At 45.6% G+C, this 18398-nt stretch overlaps 1 protein-coding gene across 3 annotated transcripts; it reads left to right on the top strand.

The window, feature by feature from the left end:
* The first annotated feature begins 10452 nt into the window (after positions 1-10452).
* Positions 10453-13647, top strand: LOC125520514 (uncharacterized PE-PGRS family protein PE_PGRS20). 3 transcript variants are annotated; one of them, XM_048685467.1, is made up of 7 exons: positions 10453-10611; positions 10697-11092; positions 11199-11365; positions 11455-11535; positions 11892-11967; positions 12053-12151; positions 13055-13647. In XM_048685467.1, exons 2-7 carry the CDS (start codon positions 10699-10701, stop codon positions 13189-13191), a joined length of 954 nt encoding a protein of 317 aa, XP_048541424.1. In that variant the 5' UTR covers positions 10453-10611; positions 10697-10698; the 3' UTR covers positions 13192-13647. The 3 variants fall into 3 exon arrangements, with proteins under 3 accessions (XP_048541424.1, XP_048541425.1, XP_048541423.1); XM_048685468.1 differs by lacking the exon at positions 13055-13647 and adding an exon at positions 12257-12628 and having other exon boundaries at positions 10470-11092; XM_048685466.1 differs by having other exon boundaries at positions 10474-11092.
* The last annotated feature ends 4751 nt before the right edge of the window (positions 13648-18398 follow it).

The raw sequence follows: 18398 nt of genomic DNA, 5'->3' as shown, positions 1-18398 counted from the left end.
GATTTTTAGACAGCTTCCCCCAAAACTCGATACGGGTGTCTACCCTAAAACACATCGTGTTTATTATCGAAATATAACCTCACCTTTACAAAGGACTAGATAGGCTTTATATAATAGCTGCACCCTGACTTGGTCCAAAGACCTCACGCACGCACACCATAAGTAGCTTGGAAAGCAAGCATTTGCTACATATTTAAAAGAAAAGATAACTCCTACGTATATGCTAAACCGACTTGATCTATCTAAGAAAACAAAAACTGCTAGTTCTGATGTGGCTTTTTCCCTGTCTGTGGTGGACCCCAGCCGACGTCCTTTAAGCTGAATAATTCCCAAATAAAAAGAATCCTCATGTTTATCTTTTCCTTGCGGGATAGAAAAATGAACGTAAATAATCTTCTTGTTTTAATTCTGGCGTAGTAGATAATTCTGCCAAGGAAACATTCACGATGGCTCGTGGACTCCTTCATGCCATCTTCTAATCGTGGCTTACCAAAATAATTAGGATGCTCTTTTCCTTGGTTTCCTCCACATGCACGTCTGATACGGTGGCATTTAATCTCAAACTGAACGCCCTTCTTTTCCTCATCTATGCACGTGGTCTCCAACACATCAGTTTGCATGACCATACCATTTACTAGTGCATGTTCATCTTCGTGACTTGGCCGTATGTAATCAGGTGTACATGCAGTGTATTTTTGAACATTACCGGCTTCAGGCGAAACATCAAAGACCTCAGAATTTATATTACACTGGGTCGCATCACATTATTACTGAACAATTACCACTAATGATGAGCCAAAAACGCACACAAGTGATGAGCAGGCCGGCCGTCACTCGCCACTGGCTTACCCCCAGGCCTGGTATTTTCTGAAGATTTTAAGAAAAATGAATTCCTACACATTTACGGAAATCACCTCGGCATATTACTGAAACCACCTTGGCACATGTACAAGAAATTTTTCAACGCAACATCAAAATGTGAGGTTGTTTTGACCAATGTTTAATCGAATTGACAACACGATAGCACAACGGAGTAGAATCATCCAGGGTTAGCATGATTTCAACAAAAAGCCCTTCCCTTGTCCGAGAGGGCACATCCAGTGACTACAAGGCTAGGCCATTGCTTTTTTTTTTCTTCCCCTACAATAGGGCAAAGTGTCAGTTTCTGCGTTGGTTCACATCATGGGCTTGATTGGACCAAATAGTGCATGTGCGCTTTTTAAACATTTTCTTTTGTGAGGGTAACCATTGTTTTATCATTTGGGTTATTTTTTTTAACACTTTATAACCGCAGATGTTCATAGACACGTACATGCACCCACTTGGTGCACTCTCAGCCGCCGCCATGTGTCATTGCTCTGGGCGCTACCTTCGGATTTTGTTTTATTTTTATTTTTTCGCATGCATTTTCAGCTTTTTAACGGGTTTTCCCGGGTTTTTTTCACTTTTTGGTTTCCACCGGTCTTCCTTAGCTTTTGGACCAAAAAATTAAAAAAATTGCGCAAAAAACAAGTTTTTTTCCTCCACGAGAGGCATGGTTGTGCCTCCCGGAATCAGAAAAAGACATGTTTTCTGGGGTTTTTTCATGAGAGGCACGTTTTTGCTTCCGCGAGAGGCACGGCCGTGCCTCTCGAAACAAAAAAAACACGTTTTCTGTTTGTTTTCTTACGTGAGAGGCACGTTTTTGCTTCTACAAGAGGCACTGTTTTTGCGAGAGGCATGGTTGTGCTTTCGCGATAGGCACTATTTTACTTTTACGAGAGGCACGGTTGTGCTTTCACGATAGGAACTATTTTGCTTCCGTGAGAGACACGGTTGTGCTTTCGCAAGAGTCATGGGCTCTTTCGGAAGGAGAAAAAAAGTGCTCCCGGTTTGGTATTTTTGTCTGTTTTTTTTCGTGAAAAAAAGTTCGTCAAAACCTATGAACATGGAATCTAGTTTTGAAGATCTCGACGCAAGGAATCCAACAGTGAAAATGGTTCGAGATTTGGACACACGAGATAAAACGTTTGGAATAAATAGATGTACGAAAAAAAAGAAAAACTCACAAGTTGCGACAAGTGGCACGCATGTTGCAAAAATTATACATCAATACATAAATGATTTTAAATATTAATAATCTATATGAAAATGTTGAATGTGTATAGAAAACTTTCCTGGTGTATAGGAAAAATGTACAATGTATGAAAAAAATTGACATCAAAATATATGATTGAAAAAAATGTTAATCATGTACTTTAAAAATGTTAAAAGTGTATAGGGAAAACGTTTTTTATGTATACAAAATTATAAAATCTGTATGAGAAAAATAAACACCAAAATATATATTTGAAAAATATGAATTGTTCATTTGAAAAACTTAAACATGTAAAAAAAATGGATGTATATGAAAAGTATTGACTTGTGCTAAATAAAAGAAAACCGAGAAACAAACGAAGAAATCCAAAACAAAAGAAAAGGAAATGTAAACAATCATAGAAACCCGAGAGAGAAACCAGAGTAAAACTGAAAATACAACAAAGAAACTCGAAATAAAAAGAAAAACTCACAGAAAGCAGAAAGAACTCAAAAAAATCATTGCAAGACACCATGAGTAGTCGTGCTACAGTAATGGGCCATCCCATAACTACAGGGAGAGGCTGGCTGCGGGGGAGGAGGGGAGGCGAGCAAACGCACACCCCGGCCCAGGGAGGTGTAGCCCGGTCTGGAGGCTTCCCGACCCGAACGTTCGGGAAATGTGGGATTCCAGAGGCCTCGCGCCGCATCCAGCCACATCCCTCCACGTCCCGCCCCCAATTCCAATTGGGAAATGTTTACACCCAATGCGCCGGACGCACACGACGCGTTGGATCGAAGCAAATCTGCGTCCTGCGTCCTCTCCCAGATCCTTCTTTCTTTCTTCTCACTACCCGGCGAACCACCACCGCCAGGTGAGCTCGCGCGGCCGCGCGCGCCTCGCCCCGCGCCCCGCCGCTGACCAACAACCTCTCTCCCGCCTCCCCCTTTTGCGCCCCAGGCCCACCCCCTACTGTTTTTTGGGGCTTCTTCGCATGCTCCGTGGTGCACAGATGCTCCCGGGACGGAGGTAACGGGACCGTATCGGGGCGCCGCGACGGAGGTGCTGGGACCGCGCCGGGGGCACCATGCCGAGCCATGCCGACGAGCCTCCATGGACGACCACGGTGAAGGTTGCGACGCCAACGAGCGGACAACGATGCTGGAGCCATCATTTTGTTTTGCTTCGACCGGCGAAATTCAGAGCTGGAACCACAGCTATTTTTTGTTGCAACCGATAAGTGAGTTGGAAACACAGCTGGTTTTTGCTACAACTATATCATTTTTTTGCTACATCTGGCGTCTCTATTTGCTACAATCTTTCGACGATGTAGTTTGGCCGAAGACGACAAACAACTGCAACTGGGAGATCAGAAAAGTTGCAACCCACGCCGCAAAAAGGCACGACCGGCAACAAAAAAAGCTACAACTATCGGACTGACGTGTTGCAACCAAAGACGGCAAACTTGTGGCCGGCGACAGCAGATAGCTGCAACCTACGACCAGGAGCTGCAACCGGCGTCCAGTTTTGCTACAACCTGCATTTTGCCGTGCTACCATCGGCGTCGAGTTTTGCTACAACCAAAATCAACAGTTGGAAAAAAAGCTTCAACCGGCGGTGTTTTTTGCTGCCACCGTTGATGAATTTTGCTACAACCTTTAATCAGGGGTTCCGGCGGGGGTGCTGGACTGCGAGCAGCGAGGCGCGGGACTGCAAGCTGCTGGAGCTACAACCGGCGACTGGCGTTGCCGGAGCCGCGGCCATCACCAGCGAGGGGAGCTGCAACCCACGGGCAAAGTTTTTGCTGCATGTGGATCCCGGCGAGAAACATGAGAGAAGACGGCGAAGACCGGCGGTGAGCGCGGCGACCGGTGACGAGTGCGGCATCCAGTAGCGGGGAGGGGGTGGAGAGAGGAGGTCCAGGTGACGGGGTGACGGCCGGCGGCCGGGAGAGGAGAGGAAGAAGGAGAAGGGAAGTCAACGCGGGGGATCGAACGGCTCCTAATTGCGCGCATGGAACGGCTAGGGCTGAACCGGCCGAAACTGTTCGGCCGGTGCGCCGGCGCCTAGCATCGGCCATTCCAATTCCCACACCATGGGTTTGTCTCAAAAAAACAGCATACCATGGGCACATTATTCTAGTACATGCCAATGCGGGTCACATATGCTCGGCATGTCACTGGTATTATCTTCAAGACTTCAGAAAAAGAAAACTAAATTCCTTCACATTTATGAAAATCACGTCGGCACATCACTGAAACCACCTCAGCGCATGTAAAAGAAAAACGTCAGCACACCATCGAATTGAATCGTCCGCGATTAGCATGATTTTGACAAAAGCCCTGTCATAGTATCATATCCAGTGACTAGAAACGGCTTGGCTATCGACTTTTTTCCTTCCCAAACAACATGGCTAAGGGTCACTTGCTGCGTTGGTTCACACTGGGGGGTTGATAGGACCAAACAGTGCATGTGTGCGCTTTCTTAGCATTTTCTTTTGTGAGGGAATCGAGTTTTCAGTATTTGGGTTACTTTTCTTACCTTGGCATTTGTGTTACTAAATTTTTCCATCATGACTCATTTTATTGATTTGGTAGAATAGTACATCATTTGCCAAGGCTCGGCCTAGACTGTTCTGGAGGGCTCTCGTGCCTCCACGACCCGAACATTCTTTTTTTTTTGAAACGGAGGCAAAAGATTTGCCTCATCTATTAAATAAGAAGAGAATAGAGTTTAAAGTTTTACAAAACACCCACAGGCACGGCATGACAATTACTCGCCCGCAAAAATATACCCTAATTTCTTTGCACCGGTGGTCACCCAAAGCTTGGCCTCGTCGATGATGGCGGCGAGTAGGATGTTCGGTGGCGCACTCTTATGACGAAACACCCAAGCGTTTCGTTCCTTCCAAATGGTCCACGAGACAAGCATGGTGAGAGAGGCCAAAGCTTGCCGGTTGGGGTTACGGTTGTCGGTTCTTTTGTCCCACCATTCGAAGACGGATTCGTCCATGTGCCACCCGGACGTATCCATGTGCGCGAGACCAAGCAACTCAATGAGAGCCTTCCATAGCCGAATCGTATAGCGACACTTGAAGAAAAGGTGGGCACCTGTTTCTTGTTCCCTATTGCAAAGCTTGCAGAGGCCACAATTTGGCCAACCTCGCCTATCTAAACGATCGGCGGTCCAAATCCTATCTTGCAATGCCAACCATGCAAAAAATTTGACCTTTGGAGGTGCCCATGCCTTCCAAACCATGCGATCCAAGGGGGAAAAAGTCAAGCCTAGGAATTGGGCCTGGTACGCGGTGGCCGCCGTGTATATCCCGTCGTTCGCGTGCTTCCAGACGATGGTATCTTCGGTTTGCTCGTGCAGGTGAAAATCATTTAGGAGCATCCATAGAGTGAAAAATTCCTGAATGTGGGCGGCGGAGACAACCGTGATGTGGCTGATCTTGAGGATCCAAGCGTTCCCCTTGAGGGCCTCACGAATCTTCCAGTTCTTTCTTGTCGAGGCCGCAAAGATGAGAGGTGCAATATCCTTGGGTTTGCATCCAAGAAGCCACGGGGAGTCCCAAAAAGGCGTTTTGGCGCCATCTCCCACCGTGATAGTCGTAGAGGCATAGAAAAACTCGTAGTCCTCCTCGGTGCAGGGGTTTCCCAGTCCAACCCATAATTTGCGGGGATCATTCCATTCAAACCACAACCACCGCAGCCGCAGAGCACGCACAAATTTGTCGGTGTTGAGCACTCCAAGGCCGCCGTATTGTTTTGGTCTACAAACCACTTCCCAGTTAACCTTGCATTTGGCTCCCGTTGTCTTGTCTGCACCGGACCAAAGGAAAGCCCTCTCAATCTTGTTTAGGCTATCAAGAGAGCCTTGAGGCACGACGAGGGGCGTGATGGAGAACACCGCTTGGGAGGAGATGACCGACCTAACAAGTGTCGTACGACCAATGGTAGTGATGTTTTGTCCCTCCCAGGTCACCAGTTTCCCGGCTGCCTTATCCTCAAGATATTGGAAATCCACCTTCTTTAACTGCCAAACTGAAAGTGGTAAGCCAAGGTATTTTACCGGGAAAGAGGCCCGTGTTGCCGGCATACTCTCAAGGATTTGCTCAAGATCGAGGTGGTTGCAACGAATAGGCACAACCGAGCTTTTCTGGAAGTTGGAGCAAAGGCCTGTCACGTCCCCAAAGCCTCTCAGAATAGAGGCGAGATTGTCGATGTCCCTCTTGATAGGAGCCACAAAGACCGCTGCATCATCCGCATACAGGGAGGTACGCACCATGGACCCACAACCACGGATCTTGTGGAGGAGTCCCTTTCTCGTCGCCAAGTCGAGGATCTTGTGCAAGGGGTCAACTGCCAGAACAAAGAGGAGGGGGGAAATGGGGTCTCCCTGCCGGAATCCACGACCATGCTTGACCGGAGGACCAGGCAACCCATTTAACATAATCCGAGATGAAGAAGATGATAATAACGCAGCAATCCAAGCCCGGAATTTTGGAGGGAAGCCCAATCGTTGGAGAAGTTCCAGGATGTATCCCCACTTGACCGAGTCAAACGCCTTCTTTATATCAAGCTTGAAGAGGAGTGCGGGCGTTTTGCATTTGTGAAGGCGCCGGGCGAAATTTCGAACATACATGAAGTTGTCATGGATACTTCTCCTTTTGATGAATGCACTCTGGGCGTTGGAGACAAGATCGTCCATGTGGGGTGCAAGCCGGAGCGAGAGAATCTTGGCAATGATTTTAGCGATGGCGTGGATGAGGCTAATGGGCCTATAGTCAGAGATTTCTTCCGCGCCATCCTTTTTTAGCAATAGAACGACGTTGGCCGAATTTAGCCACTGAAGGTTGGAGGTGTGCAGAGAATCAAAACGTTGAATGACCTCCATGATCGAATGCTTGATGGTTCCCCAACACTTCTTGAAGAACATCCCCGTGAATCCATCCGGGCCCGGCGCCTTATCACTAGGCATCTCCTTAATAGCCTCCCAAACCTCGTCCTCGGTGATGGCGGAGTCGAGGTCTTGCAAAGCGTGATTCTCGATGCCCAATTCCTCCCAATTGAAATCCTTGTTACACGTGCTTGCCCGCCCCATTCTGGAAACCCGAACATTCTGGAAACGTGGAATTCCAGACACCTCGTGCCCCAGCCACATCCCCTCCACGTCTTGCCCCCAATTCCCACACCAACCCTCACAGAGAATTAAAAGCGATGTCCCCAGCAAGCAAATCTGGCGACCCTAGAGACACCTCCTCACCGCCCTAGCAACCATCTTCTCCGGATGTGGGTGGAAGAGAACTAGAGATATGATATCATGGACTCATCAACAACGGTGACACACCACATGGAACTAACATGTACTATAATGCTCATGAAAACATGAACTGATGGTATGCAGCAATAATAAAATGTAAAAGAAGCTTTTGGTGCCACACTAGATGTCTTCATTGGGTTAGCTTGGCGGTCTCTAAAATCTCAATATTTCACGACTATTTTTTGAGTGTGCGCGTACTTCCTCCGTTTCTTTTTAGTTCACATATAAGGTTTGGTCAAAGTCAATTTTTTGTAGAATTTGACTAACTTTATATTAAAAAATATAGACATTCACAATATGAAATCAATATTATCAGATGCACCATGAAACGTACTTTCATACTATATAGTTTTAGTACTGTATATGTTTATATAAATTTGGTCAAACTTTGTGTAGTTTGACTTTGACCAAATCTTATATGCAAAGTAAAAAAAAACGGAGGAAGTATATGTGCATCTGGTGCACATGATTCCATAAATCACACCGGGGGGAGAAACTCACTGGCCACCTGAAACTGTACATCTGCACGCGTGCAGGTCCTCTGGGACCACAGTTCATGAAGAGCTTGAATTTGAACTTTCCATCCCAACCAAGGTTTGGCTTGGGGATTGTGATGCTAATACGCATACAAGTTCAGTGTGTAAAACTTGACATGTTTTTCACGGTGTTTTGCATGCCCTACTAGGGAATATTTGAATGTGTTTGCAGTAGCTTGGCCTGCATGTGCATTTTTCACCAACGTACAAATGGATGAGAAATGCAAAGATGGAGACATATTTTTTTTGAAATAGAGAGTTGTATTAATTAAGTAGAGAAAATATAGTTCGTACAATCGTGCAAGGCCTCGCTCAATACGTAGGTTGGCACTGTGTCTTGCATAACCCCACCACGCAACTCTCTACGCCCCAACTGGGCAAGACTATGAGCTAACATATTTCCCCTTCTATCTACTTTGCAAAGACGGACACGTATTGGAGGTGCAAAAATCTCTAATGCCACTGCAAGCCAAATTAAATGTGTCCGTGTACCATTGCCATAATGCTTTGCTAGCTACTAAGCCGTCCAGAGGAGGAGGATCTGGCCTGGTTCAGCTAGGTCGCAGTGACTTGGATTCTGAATTTTGGAGGGACTGGAGCCTGCTTTCCAATATGCACTTCGCCGGAAAGTACTCACACCGGTGACAACTCTCTTCGGATAGATACGGAATTTTGGAGGCTAGTCGAGGTGCCATAGTGGAACCACAGACCGATCCAGTAGTCGGGACGTGCTCGATGAAATCAATAGCATGATTTTCATAGCTTTAGTGTGACTAGATGATGTCCAAGAAGTTCTCAATGCCTCCCATTTCTATGAGTAGCTTACCGAAACTAGACATAAATACAATGAGTGGCATTCTCTATTAGGGTGGTAAGACGGAACACTAGGCAAGTGGCATGGGAGAAGGAGGAAGATTCTATATATGAGAATTATTGATAGGCACGTCTTTCATTATGAGGTAGCACGTTGAGGAAGGTGAGCAAGCACTATCTCTCAAAGAAAAAAATGTCTGAATTCTGGAGTTTTGTCATTGCACAAGATACCAAAATAATTATTTATTTGCGAAAGTATTTTAGTTATATAGTAGTACACATGTATAAATAAATTTATTTTTACATTGACATTTAAAATATTTAGGTCACATTATTACAATACAATTACCATTAATTGGCCAAAAATGCATACAAGTGACGAGCAGGCCGGCCGGCACTCACCACTGGCATTCCACAAAACACATACAAAGACTTAGACTCTGGTGTGCTGATTTCACCACAAGGAATCTAACCATCTGAACCGTTCTACCTCAACAATTGTGTTACTAATCTTTTTAACGACATATATTGGGTAGGGCTCATCACGGGCGCGACTATGTGTCGTTAAGGTCTCGCCCGAAGCGGGCAACAATGGGCCTGCCTAACGCGCTGGAGATTCATAGGCCTTAGGCGCTTGTTTATTCACAATCTTTTAGTTTTTTTTCTTTTCTTGTTTACTTGTTTTTTATTTTTTAATATTCTAAATATATATATATATATATATTATAAAAATCAATTTGCATACAATTTTAAATAAATGTTATGGATGCATTTGAAAACTAGTAAATGTTTATAGAAAAATGTTTCTTATGTATAGAAAAAAAGTACAACGTGTATGAAAAAGTAGACATCAAAACACACACACAGAGATATATATACACACATCAAAAGATGTTTCTTATGTACTCATCAAAAAATATTTTTATACACATTTTACTATGTTATAGAAAACGTTTCTGGTGTATAGGAAAAATGTACAATGTATGAAAAAAATTGACATCAAAACATATGTTTGAAAAAAATATCAATGATGTAAAATAGAAATGTTAAATGTGTATAAGAAAAATGTTTTCTATGTATACGAAAATATACAATCTGTATGAGAAAATAAACATCAAAACATAAATCTGAGACATATTAATCATGTACTTGAAAAATGTTAAACGTTTCTTACGTATACAAAAAAAATACAATATATATGGAAAAAAGTAGACATCCAAACATATATCTCAAAAATGTGAAACATGTATCTGAAAAATGGTTAACGAGTATAAAAAGAATTTTCCTACTATATATGAAAAGTGCACAATCTGCATAAATAAAAAGTAGCTCTCAAAAAAATATAAAAACTATTAATCATGTATTTAAAAATTGATAAAGGTATATAAATGCTTTTATATGTATAGAAAATGCATAATGTTTATGAAAAAAGAAAATATACACGAAAAAATATATTTTAGAAGTACGAAATGTTTGATTGAAGAAAATAAACATGCAAAAAATGTAGTTGATGTATATGATATGAATGTAGACTTTTGTTAAATAAAAGAAAACCGAGAAACAAACGAAGAAAGCCAAAAGATAAGAAAAAGATATTTTCCCGCGCTTCGTGTCCTCCGTCTGCCTGCACTTGGCTTGGGCTTTGGGTGCAGGCTGGTGGCGAACGCCCACTCGGCCCAGGGGTCCAGCCTGGTCTGGAGGCTTCCCGACCCGAACGTTCGGGAAACGTGGGATTCCAGTCTTCCAGAGGCCTCCACGTCCCGCCCCCAATTCCAATTCCCACACCAACCCCACCCCGGCCGAGAATTAAAGCATCTCCGGCGAGACCCCAGCACCCACCTCCAGCTCCTCCTCCTCCTCCCCCCGCCTCCGGAGATCCAGGTAACCTCGCCCAACACACCCGCGCGGTCGATTCCTGCTCTATCTCGGCGAGGGGTGCTCATACCGCCGTGATTCGCTGCCGCAGAGATGGAGCGCGGGCGGGGCGGGAGGGACGGCCCCTTCGGCGCGGGCGACCCGTTCGCCGGATTCGGCCGCCTGGGGGGCGCCCCGATGCCCGGCCTCTTCGGCGGGGGCAGGGACCCCTTCGACGACCCCTTCTTCACGCAGCCCTTCGGGGCCAGGATGGGCGGCCCTGGAGGAATGTTCGGCCCCGGCCTGTTCGGGCCGATGGGCGGCGGCCCCGGCATGTTCGGCGCCTTCGGGCCCGGGCCCGGGGACGGGTTCCTTGAGCAAGCTCCCGCGAGGAGCGGTGCTGTCATCACGGAGATTGATGAGGACGAAGAGGAGGGCGACGGGGAGCGCGGCGGCCGGGAGGCGAACCGCGGGGCATATGTTCAGGAGCCGGATGATGGGAATGATGGTAGGGCTGGGATGAGATTGGTTCAGTTTCTTCACCATTCATGTGCTGTTTCCTGGGACGCCATGTGGCTCTGAGTTTTTCGTGTGATGTGTTTATGTGTTTGTAGGGATGCAGGGGGGTCAGGTCCAGCTGCGGCGTGATCCCAGCAGGGCGAACGGTGGCGGCCAGCCGCAGTCGCGTTCGTTCACCTATCAGAGCTCCACGGTGACTTATGGTGGGATTAATGGAGCCTATTATACCGCTTCCAAGACCCGGAGGAGTGGCAGCGATGGGGTAGGCAAATTACTGATATGGGACTAATTCACTTGATTCGTTTGCTTTGTGGTAATCAGAACTGATACTGATTAGTGTGTTTCGTGCAGATTACTGTCGAAGAAAGCAAGGAAGCAGACACTACGACTAAAGAGGCCACTCATAGGATCTCCAGGGGAATTCATGATAAGGTAGCCAGATGGCCCCTTCATATGTTCATCGACCTACTAAATAATTAAGTAATTAAAGTGATATTGAGTAAGTCTATGCACACTGGATTGAAACATGTCATATTGGTAAATTTTAGAGCCCAGTCCCTTTTATGAGACAGAGTTGGATTATCAGATAAACCAATTGAATCAGGAATGATGACACATATAACTTGTACTATCAAAAGCTTAGGTTATATCTAGTGAATATGAGTTTGCAGCTTTTTTTCGTTGTATTAATCAATTGAACCAGCAGTGACATGTATAACTTGTCTGTAAAGCTGGGGTTATATATCCCGTGGATTTTGGTTCCTGGCTCATTTCTTAATTTATTCTAGGGACACTCGGTAACAAGGAAGCTGAAATCAGACGGGAAGGTGGACAGTACACAGATACTGCACAATCTCAATGAAGGTTTGTTTTGTACTTCTAGCTTTCCCTGCTCTGATGTGCCCACAGTACACTTCTTATATGTCATTAACAATATTTTCCTATACAGATGAGTTACCTGGATTTGAAGAATCATGGAAGGGCAATGCTGGACAACACTTACCAGGCTGGAACCAAAATGCTGGTATATCTAATGGTGACAACTCTGGTAAGCAATATCTATCTCTTGTTTCGTCGTAACATGCACAAATTTGATGCCATCTAGAATGGTGCCAACTACACAGAGATATTGCAGTATTTCTTTCTCTGGCAGAAAAATTATCTCCTGCATCTTAAAATGGGCTGGAAATGACAAACAAAATGCATTCAAGTAGAAAGGGGTCAGATTGGACATTTCCATGTGAACAGCTTCCTAGTGGGGCACCAATTACAATTGCAGTGCTGGAGAACAATTGTTAGACATTATTGATTGCTCAAATATGAAGTTGGACTGAGAAGTTGGACATGTGAAATGTTTTTGGTGCCTGTTCAGCAAATGTTAACATGACCCGACTTGAAACTGAAACTAGTTACTCCCTGGAGGCTGGATGATCCTCGAAGGGGTGATTATTTGGTTCTATGAGGTCTGTCTTGATGGGATGTAAAGACTAGGTCCAGTTCCAGTTTTTACCTTAGCTTTGACTTTTATTTACTGGGTTTTCCGCGGACTTGAAAGATCAAATGAAGTGCCAGATAACCTGTTCACAAGTGTTGATGTGGCTGTTGTCATTTTCATCAAGTATGACAAACTGACTGATGGGAAATTAAGCATTGATGGAGTATAACTGTGTGTTATGGTCGAATGTAGCAAGATAATTAGATGAATATACACTCGCGGGCCTGATAACAAACAGGCCATTGGTGCACAAATTTGCTGTTCTGCCTAGCATTACAACTACAATTTGCGATTAAACGGACACCATGTGGTTCTTTAACATGTTGATTGGCTTGTACTCGCTGAGATGATTTGTCTAATACCATCATGGCACATCATTTATATATTTGTGAGCATACTCATTTGCATGGCGCTGCCTTCTCTAACCATCAAGTATGTACTGATTATTCACAACAGGAAACCGTGGTACCAACGGTGCCAGGCAGCCTGCACAGAACTGGGCGCTCCCCGGAATGCAGCAACAGCGTGATCCAAGGAGGCATGACAACGGGCAGCCAAAGCCAAAGTCATCGCGGATCATCCCAATCTCCTGAAGGGTGAAGAGAGGCCCGATGAGGCGTGATGGCCGGGTCAAAATCACAACTCATCCCATGATCTCGTGCAGAGGGAATGGCCGAATCCACGGAGCAAATGAATAAAGCACTGCTGCTTTGCGCAAGCAGTTCAGCTTCGAGTGTACGTTCCCCTAGCTAGATACGAGTAGGAAGCTAAACTGAAAGTGATGGAGGCCTGGAGGTCCGGATGTGATCTGCTATGTGCCACCGCTCGGCCGCGCCCTGTACCCTGTATCGTGAATACATTCTGTGATTGAGTCTATTGTGTTTACTGTCTGATCTGCCTGTAAAGATATGCTATAAGCTCTACTATCTGTAATGTCCCTTGGTGCCGGGTTACACGAATAACCCTAGAAGAATACAAGCTGTGTGCCTGCAGTAGTATTCAGCTTCCTGTGGATGGTTGCTTAATAAAACTGGTATTTTCTGTGTTAAGCTTGTGCACTGGTGCTTGGCTGAGGGTGTCCAATCAATTCTTCACGAATCTTGACGCGTTTTAGCAGTTTTTGTGTGCCACGTAAGACTAAACTGGTATGTGGGCATTTATCCGCTTGCCTACACGTTCTTTTTCACCACACGGGGGTTGGTGTGTGGGCGTTTAACAATTCGCCCACACACCAGTTTTCACGCACGCAGAGGGGGCTGGTGTGTGGGTGTTTATCACTTCGCCCACATGCCCGTCTTCTCGCCCACATCCAAAGCTGGCAGTTGCCATGTGTCTTTGCAGGGTACATGACAACTGCCTTAGCTTTGCTTGTAAGCAGATAGTAACTTTTTTACTCGAGTTGTCATATGTTTTTGCATGGTACATGGCATCTGCCCTAGCGTGCATGTAAACAGATGGCAATTCTTTCTCATTACATGGCAACTGCCCTAGCGTGCTTGTGAGCACACGGCAACTCTCTCATTCACCCGAACATGTTTTTTTGCCATGCCTTTTTGTAGTGCTACACAGCAACTGCCTAGTGTTAGTGGGTGACAACTCCTAAAGTTTTGAAATCATGACAACTGCAGTAGACCAGACCATACATGTAAACTGCAGTTGAGCAACCATGGCAATGTTGGGGAACGTTGCAGAAAATAAAAAAATTTCTACGGTTTCACCAAGATCCATCTATGAGTTCATCTAGCAACGAGTGATCGGATTGCATCTACATACCTTTGTAGATCACGCGCGGAAGCGTTCAAAGAATGGGGATGAGGAAATCGTACTCGACGTGATCCAAATCACCAGAGATCCTAGCACCGAACGGACGACACCTCCGTGTTCAACACACGTACGGTCAGCGTGACGTCTCCTCCTTCTTGATCCAGCAATGAGGGAGGAGAGGTTGATGAAGATCCAGCAGCACGATGGCGTGGTGGTGGATGCAGCAGTCACCGCAGCAGGGTTTCGCCGTTCTTCTGCGAGAGGGAGAGGTGTAGCAGGGGAGAGAGAGACGCCAAGAGTCAAGGGTCCGGCTGCCCCTCCCTCCCCCCTTTATATAGGCTCCCCAAGGGGGGGCGCCGGCCTTAGGAGATGGGATCTCCTAGGAGGGGCGCCGGCCAAGGGTGGAGTGGCCTCCAAGGCAAGTGGCCCCCCCCACCCTAGGGTTTCCAACCCTAGGCGCAGGGGGTGGGCCAAGGGGGCGCACCAGCCCACTATGGGCTGGTTCCCCTCCCCACTTCAGCCCATGGGGTCCTCCGGGATGGGTGGTCCCATCTGGTGGACCCCCGGGACCCATCCGGTGGTCCCGGTACAATACCGGTGACCCCCGAAACTCTTCCGATGGCAGAAACTGCACTTCCTATATATAATTCTTCACCTCCGGACCATTCCGGAACTCCTCGTGACGTCCGGGATCTCATCCGGGACTCCGAACAACTTTTGGGTTACTGCATATTCATATCTCTACAACCCTAGCGTCACCGAACCTTAAGTGTGTAGACCCTACGGGTTCGGGAGACATGTAGACATGACCGAGATGGCTCTCCGGTCAATAACCAACAGCGAGATCTGGATACCCATGTTGGCTCCCACATGCTCCTCGATGATCTCATCGGATGAACCACGATGTCGAGGATTCAAGCAACCCCGTATACAATTCCCTTTGTCAATCGGTACGTTACTTGCCTGAGATTCGATCGTCGGTATCCCAATACCTCGTTCAATCTCGTTACCGGCAAGTCACTTTACTCGTACCGTAATGCATGATCCCGTGACCAGACACTTGGTCACTTTGAGCTCATTATGATGATGCATTACCGAGTGGGCCCAGAGATACCTCTCCGTCATACGGAGTGACAAATCCCAGTTTTGATCCGTGCACCCAACAGACACTTTCGGAGATACCCGTAGTATACCTTTATAGTCACCCAGTTACGTTGTGACGTTTGGTACACCCAAAGCACTCCTACGGTATCCGGGAGTTACACGATCTCATGGTCTAAGGAAAAGATACTTGACATTGGAAAAACTCTAGCAAATGAACTATACGATCTTGTGCTATGTTTAGGATTGGGTCTTGTCCATTACATCATTCTTCTAATGATGTGATCTCGTTATCAATGACATCCAATGTCTATAGTCAGGAAACCATGACTATCTGTTGATCAACGAGCTAGTCAACTAGAGGCTTACTAGGGACATGTTGGTGTCTATGTATTCACACATGTATTACGATTTCCGGATAACACAATTATAGCATGAATAAAAGACAATTATCATGAACAAGGAAATATAATAATAATCCTTTTATTATTGCCTCTAGGGCATATTTCCAACAGTCTCCCACTTGCACTAGAGTCAATAATCTAGTTACATTGTGATGGATCGAACACCCATGGAATTCTGGTGTTGATCATGTTTTGCTCTAGGGAGATGCTTAGTCAACGGATCTGCTACATTCAGGTCCGTATGTACTTTACAAATATCTATGTCTCCATCTTGAACATTTTCATGAATGGAGTTGAAGCGACGCTTGATGTGTCTGGTCTTCTTGTGAAACCTGGGCTCCTTAGCAAGTGCAATAGCCCCAGTGTTGTCACAGAAGAGTTTGATCGGCCCCGACGCATTGGGTATGACTCCTAGGTCGGTGATGAACTCCTTCACCCAAATTGCTTCATGCGCTGCCTCCGAGGCTGCCATGTACTCCGCTTCACATGTAGATCCCGCCACGACGCTCTGCTTGCAACTGCACCAGTTTACTACCCCACCATTCAAAATATACACGTATCCGGTTTGTGACTTAGAGTCATCCAGATCTGTGTCGAAGCTAGCGTCGACGTAACCCTTTACGACGAGCTCTTCGTCACCTCCATAAACGAGAAACATTTCCTTAGTCCTTTTCAGATACTTCAGGATATTCTTGACCGCTGTCCAGTGTTCCTTGTCGGGATTACTTTGGTACTTACCTACCAAACTTACAGCAAGGTTTACATCAGGTCTGGTACACAGCATGGCATACATAATAAAACCTATGGCTGAGGCATAGGGGATGACACTCATCTCTTCTATATCTTCTGCCGTGGTCGGACATTGAGCTGAGCTCAATTTCACACCTTGCAACACAGGCAAGAACCCCTTCTTAGACTGATCCATATTGAACTTCTTCAATATCTTATCAAGGTATGTGCTTTGTGAAAGACCTATGAGGCGTCTTGATCTATCTCTATAGATCTTGATGCCTAATATATAAGCAGCTTCTTCAAGGTCCTTCATTGAAAAACTCTTATTCAAGTAGGCCTTAATGCTGTCCAAAAACTCTATATCATTTCCCATCAAAAGTATGTCATCTACATATAATATGAGAAATGCTACAAAGCTCCCACTCACTTTCTTGTAAACGCAGACTTCTCCATAAGTCTGCATAAACCCAAACGCTTTGATCATCTCATCAAAGCGAATGTTCCAACTCCGAGACGCTTGCACCAGCCCATAAATCGAGCGTTGGAGCGTGCACACCTTGTCAGCATTCTTAGGATCGACAAAACCTTCCGGCTGCATCATATACAATTCTTCCTTAAGGAAACCATTAAGGAATGCCGTTTTGACGTCCATTTGCCATATCTCATAATCATAGTATGCGGCAATTGCTAACATAATTCGGACGGACTTCAGCTTCGCTACGGGAGAGAAAGTCTCATCGTAGTCAACCCCTTGAACTTGCCGATAACCCTTAGCGACAAGTTGAGCTTTATAGATGGTAACATTACCATCCGCGTCCGTCTTCTTCTTAAAGATCCATTTGTTTTCTATCGCTCGCCGATCATCGGGCAAGTCTGTCAAAGTCCATACTTTGTTTTCATACATGGATCCTATCTCGGATTGCATGGCTTCAAGCCATTTGTTGGAATCTGGGCCCGCCATTGCTTCTTCATAGTTCAAAGGTTCACCATTGTCTAACAACATGATTTCCAAGACAGGGTTGCCGTACCACTCTGGTGCGGAACGTGTCCTTGTGGACCTACGAAGTTCAGTAAAAACTTGATCTGAAGTTTCATGATCATCATCATTAACTTCCTCTCTAGTCGGTACAGGCACCTCAGGAATATTTTCTTGAGTTGCGCCATTTTCCGGTTCAAGAGGTAATACTTCATCAAGTTCTACTTTCCTCCCACTTACTTCTTTCGAGAGAAACTCCTTCTCTAGAAAGGATCCATTCTTGGCAACAAAGATCTTGCCTTCGGATCTGAGGTAGAAGGTATACCCAATAGTTTCTTTAGGGTATCCTATGAAGACGCATTTTTCCGACTTGGGTTCGAGCTTTTCAGGTTGAAGTTTCTTGACATAAGCATCGCATCCCCAAACTTTTAGAAACGACAGCTTAGGCTTCTTCCCAAACCATAATTCATACGGTGTCGTCTCAACGGATTTCGACGAAGCCCTATTTAAAGTGAATGCGGCAGTCTCTAAAGCATAGCCCCAAAATGATAGCGGTAAATCGGTAAGAGACATGATAGATCGCACCATATCTAATAGAGTGCGATTATGACGTTCGGACACACCATTACGCTGAGGTGTTTCAGGCGGCGTGAGTTGTGAAACTATTCCACATTTTCTTAAGTGTGTGCCAAATTCGTGACTCAAGTATTCTCCCCCACGATCTGATCGCAAGAACTTGATTTTCCTGTCACGTTGATTCTCAACCTCACTCTGAAATTCCTTGAACCTTTCAAAGGTCTCAGACTTGTGTTTCATTAAGTAG

This window comes from Triticum urartu, chromosome 7 (assembly GCF_003073215.2).
Source record: "Triticum urartu cultivar G1812 chromosome 7, Tu2.1, whole genome shotgun sequence".
Classification (NCBI taxonomy): Eukaryota; Viridiplantae; Streptophyta; class Magnoliopsida; order Poales; family Poaceae; genus Triticum; species Triticum urartu.
Note: the sequence above shows the minus strand (reverse complement) of the source record. Positions and strands in the feature narration are given on the sequence as shown.

Excerpts from the sequence above, each read along its gene's own strand:
- LOC125520514 (XM_048685467.1), top strand. The coding sequence starts at position 10,699 with ATGGAGCGCGGGCGGGGCGGGAGGGACGGCCCCTTCGGCGCGGGCGAC. Across the intron at positions 11,536-11,891 it reads CCAGGGGAATTCATGATAAG|GGACACTCGGTAACAAGGAA; the intron begins GTAGCCAGATGG and ends AATTTATTCTAG. Across the intron at positions 12,152-13,054 it reads ATCTAATGGTGACAACTCTG|GAAACCGTGGTACCAACGGT; the intron begins GTAAGCAATATC and ends TATTCACAACAG.